The following is a 9,762-nucleotide window of genomic DNA, read 5'->3' as shown; positions in this document are numbered from 1 at the left end:
TTTATGTTAAGAAGGGAGCTTTTAGAGTATGTATGCTATTGGAGGGAGAAGGCAATGGCAACCACTCCAGTACTCTTGCCTGGCAAATCCCATGGACGGAGGAGCCTGGTAGTCTGTAGTCCATGGGGTCGCTAGGAGTCAGACACTACTGAGTGACTTCACTTTCACTTTTCACTTTCATGCATTGGAGAAGGAAATGGCAACCCACTCCAGTTTTCTTGCCTGGAGAATCCCAGGGACGGGGGAGCCTGGTGAGCTGCCATCTATGAGGTCACCCAGAGTCAGACATGACTGAAGTGACTTAGCAGTAGCAGCAGCATGCTATTGGAAATGAGCCAGCAGGGGGCCTGTTTATTTAGTTTAGTCTTGTTTGCATTTCCAGTACTAGAAAGCTTATTGATTGTACGACATTATCTTTAAACTATTACCGTGAACTAATTGTACATTCTACTTCTGTTCATGTATAGTTTATGGTAAGGGCTTGTTCATTGGTTCTGAAGTGTAATATTTCTATGTAATGGACTATGCAGATGATTGCTTAAGTTAATTCTATCATATATAGATTTTCAAAAATTACATAATTGTGAATTTACAAACACTTAGGTTATACTGAATAGCATATGGTCATTCCTTGATGATTCTAGTTGATAGTAACATGATGAGTAGCTATGATTTTGTAAGGTGCTCTGAAACATCACATCATATTAACTTCATAGTTGTTTATAGATTCCAGGGAAAAGGGGAAGATTTTGTTTATATTCAATAGAAAACCATTATTAGCAGTCTTTCACAAATTATTCCTTTTGCATGATAAAGATATAAATGACAAAACCCGTGCTTCCTTTACTAAGCATGTCATTAACACATATTGTGTGCTCAATACATGTATGTCAGATGTATGTGAAACAGCAGAATGGGTGAATGAATGCCTATTGATGAATTACTTTACAAAAAACAAAACTTTATTGACAGTAGATTTGCAGGCTTAGTGGTAGGCTTGCATACCACTGAAGTCTTTTTAATTTTTGAGAAATATGTTTTAAAATTCAGAAATCATTATTTATAGCCATAGCTAGACCTGAAATAATACTATAGATTCATTTGCTATAGTATTACTTAAAAAGACTTTTCAATATTACTTTCTCAGCATATTTTGGAAGAGCAGTGTTGAAGCCAGAATTCCTGGGTTTGAATTCTGGGTCTGTTGGTGACATGCTGAATGGGCCTGGGCAAGTTCCTCAGCCTTTGTGTGCTCCATTTCTTCCTATACCTATCTCCCAGAATGACTGTGGGGATGAAAATGCCTTTAGGACATGTCAGGTGCTTCTAATAATGCATGGCTGATGCATAAGACGTCCTCGAAAAGCTAATATCTTGGTTATTCAAATGGATTTCTTTCTCAGAAGGACTGAAGGAATACCTCCCAGATAGGTCGTACTGCCATAAAAGTTCTTATGGAAAAGAACAGGTGCAAAAAACACTGGTATACTGTTTCCTATCACACAACGCAATAACTTTATGTTTTTCCTTTTCCTTGGATCTAACTTTAATACTTTATTAATATTACTGATATATTTTCTGTGTCCTTTAATGTTGCTCTTATTTATTTCTGCATGCTTTATAGATAATTACTTGCCAATGCAAAGAGTTTATATAAAAAAGAAAAGTTAAGGTATTGTTTGTATTTTTGAATATTTAATATTAGCCTGAAAAGAATCATTTGTTCTTTTAAGCCTGCAAGGAAAACACCGTATGAAAAGAAGAAGGTATAGTAAAAAAAAAAAAAAAAAAAAAAGAACTTTCAAAAATGTTATCCTTGTCAAAAATACTTTGTCAAAGGAATCGTGGTAAAATCGAAAATCTTCCTTTGTTGTAGAGAAGTTTACTTTGAACACATCATTTAGAAACACTGTTGATAAAGTTATCCTTTTGATAAAAATCTCTTCTTTTAAGAAATGTCTTTTTTTGTTTTGATAAGAGATTTATCACCTCTGTACACTTGGTGTATTTATACATATTTTAAGGACATTGTGAAACAGTATTGTTTACATGTAGGTAAAAGAACAAATTAATTATGTGAACAAACTGGATGACTGAACTTAGTCATCCGAGACTGTTTCTGAGGATGGTGACTTGCTTTCCTCTACAAATTCCACATTGCAAGTAGAACCTCTCAACGTGGGGTGTAAAGGTAGGACCGCAGTGTAAATGTTAACGGAAAGCCTGTCTGTGTATAGAGGAGTGATATATGCACACCTTGTCAGTACTGCTTCTCGAGCCAGGGATATGCTACACTGCTGTGCATCTCAGAAGTTTGTTTTGCATTAAAAGGACATGAAAGTGAGTGTATACTCTGAGCCACAGGCCTATGATACTCTCACTCCCTGTACCTTCTGTTGACTCTTCTTTCCTGTGCCTTCACCCACAGTCAGGTCAGCATCATTTTCCTACTGGAGTAACTGAAATAATCTCAGGACTTCTTTCCCTGCCACTCCACCTGGCAGAACCTTGGTCTGCACAGCAATTGCAATTATTGCCTATTTTTAAACATTCGGGTCTCATCATGCTACCCCCTTGCTTCAAGCCCAACTGTTGCTTCTCTTTGCTGGGTGGTTAAAGGTCACAATTGTGTGGTTCCATCTGGTTTTAGTTTTCACCCTTCTTTCTACATGAATTCTAGAATCAGCTTGTCTGCTGGTCTTAATGTTTTCATTTTCCTTCAGTTCAAAATACTTTGTACTTTCTCTTTTCATTACCTTTTTGATCCAAGGGTTATTTAGATCCTTGTGATCTAGTTTCCAAATATTGAGAGTTTTCCAGAGATCCTTCTGTGTTCTTGCTTCTCATGATTCATTAGGTGCATCCAGAGGGGCTCTGGTACTAGGGCTGATTATTTCCTGCCTTGGAAGCAAGAACTTGCTGACTATCCTGTTCATTCTGCTGGTACCTGGGAATTTTCCAGCCTGGTCATGAGAATAGATAGAATTCCTGGAACTGAGTGGGCACCAGTCACAGGTTCCTATAGTCTTTTCAGATGGTTTCTCCCTGGTCTCAGGTGGTTTCTCCCAGATGGGCTCTGTTCGTTCCTCTGCTGAATTCCTGAGGGGCTCCTCCTCAGATCTCCAAGGTCCTTTTTCTCTCTGTTCCACTCTCTCCTCTCCAGGGTTCTGATCTGTGAACTCTGCGCACTTTGGTTTCACCAGACTGTCAGCTTCATCACCTCCTGTCAGGGAGTCTGGCTAACTCAGCTTCCATTCCTTCTCCCCATGTTGGGGCCTGGAAATTCTCTCAAGGCAGTGAGCTGGGGCATTCCTTAGGCTAACCCCATATGTTTCCAGGATCATTGTCTTTCATTCCCTGAAATCCTTTGTCATGAAAGTCATTGTTTAATGTATTTTGTCGGCGTTGTTTTTGCTCGGTCCACTCAGGAAGGTAAATCAGTAGCTGTTCACTCTGTCTTGGTTAAAAACATAATGGCAACTGGAGACTGTCCACAGGGTTGTTCTTCCTACTCTACTTACTACTTCCTGCTCATCCTTCATTTCTCAGTGTGACATCTCTTCCCCAGGGAAATCTTTCCTGGACCCAGTCTATGTCAAGTTCTGTTATGTGATCATAGAACTCTCTTTTCTTAGAGTATCTATCTGAGTTCATAATTATTTTATTTGTCCTTGTCTCCTACTAGACTTCAAGCTAAACAAGACCCAGGGGCATCTGTTTTATTTTCAGAGCTTTAGAATAATGTCTTCCACATTATAGACACTTAATACTTGTTCAGTGTGTGGATGAGTGAATGTGAAAGGCACAGACCTTTTTACTCAAAAATTACTCACATATTTGTTTGTTTGTTTCTATATTTGTTTTCTTCATCATGCAGATTCTGTTAGCTTGTTGAAAATTCAGGATACAATTCTTTTGCATGAAAGATTGGTATATTTTCAAAGCAGCCAAAGAAGCCACTGTGAGCTACTTAGAGGAGAATTTTACAGAATGAAAAGTAAGGTTCGTGAGCTACAAAAAGAGCTGTCAGAAACCAAAGAAGTGAAATCACAGTTAGAGCATCAGAAAGTGGACTGGGAACAAGAGCTCAGCAGCTTGAGGTACTGTACACCTCGCTTTTAAAGAAATATTTGAACTATTGTTTCCTTTAATACTGCAGAGATGTAGACGTGTTATAAGGCTAAATTATCCTCTAGGATTTTACAGAGGAGAAAGTGTTACTTGTATTGTGGAGTGTGAAATTCTTGGAAATAATATAGCAGGTTCTTAACAGTGAATGCTTCTAATAACTTAATGTATATTTTTTCCAAATCATCATTTTCATGAGCATACAGAAGTCCACCATAATGGAAACCCCATTACATATTTACCAAATTGACTTTCAGTTGTTTTTCACTTTTCTGTATTCTATTTAATACTGCATGGAACACCTTTTCTATAAATTCATTTCTACCTTTCTAATTATTTTAAATACATTTTCTTTAATAATATCATATAATTTGGTCAAAGTATGAGAACTTAAAAATGGTCTGTGATCTATATTTCTAAAGTATTCTTAAGAAAGTTTATATTACTTGACATTCCCACCCACAGATTTATGAAGTAGCCATTTTTCTCAAGAGAAAATGAAAACAAAATTTATGTAGTTTTATTCTCAACCCTCTGTCTGAAAACAGTGACCATTATTAAGTGTTTTTCATTGTATTCCCCCCACGTTTACTATTTTAAACATCGAGAAGAGGGAACGAAAGTTATTGCAGCAGTGAATAATCTCATGGTTTTCTAAGAAGAGTTTTAAATTTTGCAGATTCACCTTAAAGCAAGAAGAAGAGAATAGAAGGAATGCCAAGATGTTATATGAAAAAATGAGGCAGCATTTAAGAAGAAAAGACCAATATAGTAAAGAAGTTGAAGTGAAACAGCACCTAGAACTCACTTTCCAAGCAGTAGAAGTGATAGTGAAGACTGAGAGAAATAATCTGAATCAGGTAGAGTAATCTGTGGTGAAAATTTCAAATTTCTAACATGATTTTATGAATATTATTTATAATATCCCCTTTTTAAAAAAATACGATTTATTTAGTGTCATTTTGTTTAGTGTTATAGGAAATTTTAGGTTAATTGTTAAAAACAAAAGAAAAGAAATCCAAAGTTCCCAAAGTAACAAGGCCGGAAATAAGAATTGTATGATCCAGACATGCTGGGTGCACTTTTTCGAGCAGAGGGAGGAAGAGGTCATGTCAGTAGCTCACACAATAGATCCTGAGAAACCACAGGGTTGAGAATGGTGTAGAAACTGGAGGTTAAGCTCTCAGCCCACCTCAGGCAACCAATCCTTCAGCCTTGACAGACCATTCATGAGTGAATAGGTCTAGAAGAGAAGGGGCGCTGGGAGGGACCATCGTGCCTAATTTTACATCGAGTTGCCTCCGGCTTTCAATCTAGCAGGCGGCTGAGGGTCGTGGACCCCCCTCCCTCTGTGCCCATCAGCCCTCCAGTCCACCTGCCCCATAAACAGCTCAGAGCTGGCTCCAGCTTTCCCAGCTGCCTTCTCCCTCACAGCAGAGTCCTCAAGGACAGGTGTTAACTGGTGTCCTCAAGAGGTGCAGGAATTTTTTTCCAGCAGTTGGTAGAAACCAGACACTCTTGAAGTTGGTCATCCTTCCTTCTGCAGAGTTCTCGAGTGGCATCTCACAGCAGAGGAATTTGCTTCCACACCTGATGTCCCTTTCAAACATGGACTGGGTCCCATCCCCGAGGTCCTAGCAGCAGATCTCCCACAATGAATAGCTCTCGGGAAGAGCTCGAGAAAGTAGTATTTGTAATTCAAATCCATTTGTCTAGAGCAATCAGGTAGTGACATACGATGGCCTCATCCAAGGAGAGGCCTTTAATATTTTCCATAGGAATCAATCTCAAATCTTTTGTGACTATCTCGGAGAGGCCGGCACCCTGATTGTGGTTTAGGCAAGGAAGACTGTGTGTGGTCCACCATCGACTGTGCTACCCAACCAAGTCCCTCTGCTTTGGAGTGAATGTGTCAGTCACTCCATGCACGTCGTCACCATCAGTGTCTGAATCAGAGTCCATTCTTGGCTCCACTGTCATTTCTTTAACCAATACCCTGTCAACGACCTTTTCACATCATTTACTGTTTTTCATTTTGTAAAAACTGTGACATCAGTTGTAAAAACACTTTTGAACACTTTAAAAAGTTGTTTCTTTAGAATAAACTTATAAAAGTGCCTCCCCCGCACCAAGCGGGGCAGGACTCTTGCTACCAATTAAAGATATTCTGGGTTTTGGTAATGATTTCACTTCCTCAATTGAACATTAGGTTAGTTTATCACTTCCCCTAATGGTAAGGAGAAAACTATAGGCAGTTCAGAGACCACGTTTTGGATGTGATTCTTCTACTTGTGAGAAAATAAGCACTCTGCTTTGTGAGCGTCCTATTTCAGTACAAGGAACTTTTGAAAACAGTGATAGATATGGCATAATATATATTTAGTGATAGTTATTTAGTGTTTTTCATTGTATTTTCCCCATCTTACTATTTTAAGCATTATGGAGAGATAATGAAAATTATTGCAGCAGCAATAATAATCTCATCGTTTTCTAAGAGCTTTCTAAATTTTAGCTTAATTACCATTAGTGTATGTACCATGAATGAAATAGGAAGCTTATTTTGTATTGATATGTTTGTAGTAGAGACATGTGGTTTGATGTAAGAAGACTAGTAGAGTCCAAAGACCTGGCGAAAAGGCTGCAGCTTACTCATATTTTTAACTTTTTCCTTTACAGAATCATTACAGCTAATGAGTTAATTAATGTTTGTAGAAGTGCCTAGTACAGTTGTCAATGGGTGTAATTCTTATAATGGCCTATTAAAATGTTAAAAGGTAGCATATTCTCAAGGAAAAACTTTTTTGTACAAAATTTAGTCTATTTATACAGAATTAAGGCTCTTAGTGTGAAGTAGATGTATAGGAGGTATCAAATGCAGTGTTTATAAACCTAGCAAGTGGTGTTGTGTATTGAATTATAGTTGATTAACAATATTCTGTTAGTTTCAGGTATACAGCACAGTGATTCCGATATATATGTATATGTGTGTGTCTGTTATATAAATGGGGCTTCCCGACTGGCTCAGACTGTAAAGAATCTGCCTGCAGTGCAGGAGACCTGAGTTCAGTCCTTGGGTTGGGAAGATCCCATGGAGAAGTTGGAGAAGGCAATGGCACCCCACTCCAGTACTCTTGCCTGGAAAATCCCATGGGCGGAGGAGCCTGGTAGGCTGCAGTCCATGGGGTCGCTAAGAGTCAGACACGACTGAGCGACTTCACTTTCACTTTTCATTTTCATGCATTGGAGAAGGAAATGGCAACCCACTCCAGTGTTCTTGCCTGGAGAATCCCAGGGACGGGGGAGCCTGGTGGGCTGCAGTCTATGGGGTCGCAGAGAGTCGGACACAACTGAAGCAACTTAGCAGCAGTAGCAACAGCAGCCTGGAGAAGGAAATGGCTACCCATTCCAGTATTCTTACCTGGGAAATTCCATGGACAGAGGAGCCTGGCAGGCTATAGTCTATGGGGTCCCAAAGAGTTGGACGTGACTGAGTGACTAATACACATACACACTCACTCACACACATGCTCACATGTACACACACATTCCGTTTCAGATTCTTCCTGCAGAATATTAAGTGTAGTTCCTATGTTGTACAGTAGATCTCTGTTGGTTACTTTATATCTACTAGTGTGTATATGTTAATCCCAACATCCTAATTTATCCCTTCCCCTATCCCACTTTCCCCTGTGGTCACCAGAAGTTTGTTTTATGTGTCTATGAGTCTCTTTCTGTTGTGTGAATAAGTTCATTTTAGATTCTACATATAAGCAGTATGATATAATACTTGTCTTTGTCTGACTTATATCACTTAGATGATAATGTCTAGGTCCGTCCCTGTTGCTGCAGATAACATTATTTCATTCTTTTTTATGGCTTACTAGTTTTCCACTATATAAATATTCCACATCAGATGCAATTTTTAAGTGTAGTCAGATCTATGAATCTTTTAAGCCTTCTGAGTTTGTTGTAGTTCAGAGAGAAGCCTTTCCAGTTCTGAGTTTCTTGAAAAGTCTCTTGGGATTTCTTTTTGACTTTCGTGGATTCGTTGTCCTCCATTAAATTTTTGAACCTTTGGGAATTTCTGCTTGTATAAAGTCTGAAGACTGAATTGAACCTTATTTGTTCCTGTTGGAGACACACTTGGTGCAGTCTTTTCATTGTATAAACATACAAGTTAGTCTTTCATTTCAGAAGAAATCATGGAATGTCACTTTACTGAGTACTAGCTAAACATCTCCTTTGTTTCACTTAGGTTTATGATAATTGTGAAGAAACAAAAGACCTGTTGCACAAAAAGCACATGCTGCAGGATGAAATTGCCATGCTAAGACTGGAGATAGATGCACTGAAAAATCAGCACCGGGAAAAGGAAGAGAACTATTTTGAGGACATTGAAATTCTCAAAGTAAAGAATGATGATCTTCAAAAGGCAATAAAACTGAATGAGGAATCATTAACAAAGACTATATCCCACTATACAGGCCAGCTTAATGCTCTGACAGCTGAGAATACAATGCTAAACTCTAAGCTGGAGAACGAAAAAGAAAGTAAACAAAGACTGGAAACCGAAGTGAAATCCTACCGTTCTAGACTGGCTACTGCCTTACATGATCATGATCAAGGTCAGACATCAAAAAAGTGATCTGGAACTTGCCTTCCAGAGAGCAAGAGACGAGTGGTTATGCTTGTGGGACAAAATGAAGTACGATGTGCCTAATCTAAAAGATAACAACGAGATGCTTTCCCAGCAACTATCTACAGTGGAAAGTGTCTTCAATAAGCTGAAAATCAAGCTGCATCGCATGAGAGATGATCTTAGAGAAAAGACTTTGATGTTAGAACGTGTCCAGAGAGATCTAAGCCAATCAGAGTGTCAAAAGCAGGAAATTGAACACATGTATCAGAATGAACAAGGCAAAGTGAATACATACCTTGGAAAGCAGGAATGCTTAGAGGAGAGATTATCTCAACTCCAGAGTGAAAACATGTTGCTCCGACAGCAACTGGGTAATGCACAAAACAGAGCCAAAAGTAAAGAGAAGACAGTCATTAGCATCCAAGACCAGTTTCAGCAGATAGTGAGAAAACTTCAGGCCAAATATGAGAAACAAGGTCTGATGCTGGAGAAAAGAAACAAGGAGTTAATCAAGGAATGGAATTATTTAAAAGAAAGAATGTATTGGTATGAAAATGAGAAAGCAGAAGAAGTGAGCATCCAGAAGGAGAAATAATTCTCAGATTTCCTGAAAGAAAGTTCAAAGTGATTCTTGATTCTGGCTAAATGTTGAATCTAGTTGAATATAAAAAATACACAGGCTGTGAATCTACGGTCTCTAAACCAACCTAAAAGCATACCTTGTATCCACCAAATAAAAATTAAACCGAAGAAATCCTTTACTTTGAGTAGGGACATCGTGTCATTTATGAAATGTTAAGAGATGTAAATCTAAATTGTTAACATAGACAGGTACTAGTAATTTATTCTTTATTAAGGTAATAATTTTAATCTTTATGTTACCGCATTTCAGTATCATGATGAAACAGATAAATGAAATGCTCAAATCTGAAGTGAATATTTAAAAATGAAGCTTAAGTTACTTGGATTATCTTGATAGTCAATTCCAGGTTTCC

General features: G+C 38.3%; 1 protein-coding gene across 1 annotated transcript in view; it reads left to right on the top strand.

The window, feature by feature from the left end:
• The window catches only part of LOC147371233 (ankyrin repeat domain-containing protein 26-like), a 65,855-nt gene extending 56,327 nt beyond the window's left edge, over positions 1–9,528 (top strand). Inside the window, 4 exon segments of the mRNA XM_086403679.1 lie at positions 3,790–4,100; positions 4,808–4,988; positions 8,384–8,770; positions 8,772–9,528. Coding sequence (XP_086259805.1) covers positions 3,790–4,100; positions 4,808–4,988; positions 8,384–8,770; positions 8,772–9,395 — 1,503 coding nt within the window. The 3' untranslated portion in view covers positions 9,396–9,528.
• Positions 9,529–9,762: the final 234 nt, after the last annotated feature.

Source organism: Bos grunniens, chromosome 5 (assembly GCF_055505025.1).
Source record: "Bos grunniens cultivar Pamir isolate PY7600 chromosome 5, Bosgru_T2T1.0, whole genome shotgun sequence".
In the NCBI taxonomy this organism is placed as follows: Eukaryota; Metazoa; Chordata; class Mammalia; order Artiodactyla; family Bovidae; genus Bos; species Bos grunniens.
Note: the sequence above shows the minus strand (reverse complement) of the source record. Positions and strands in the feature narration are given on the sequence as shown.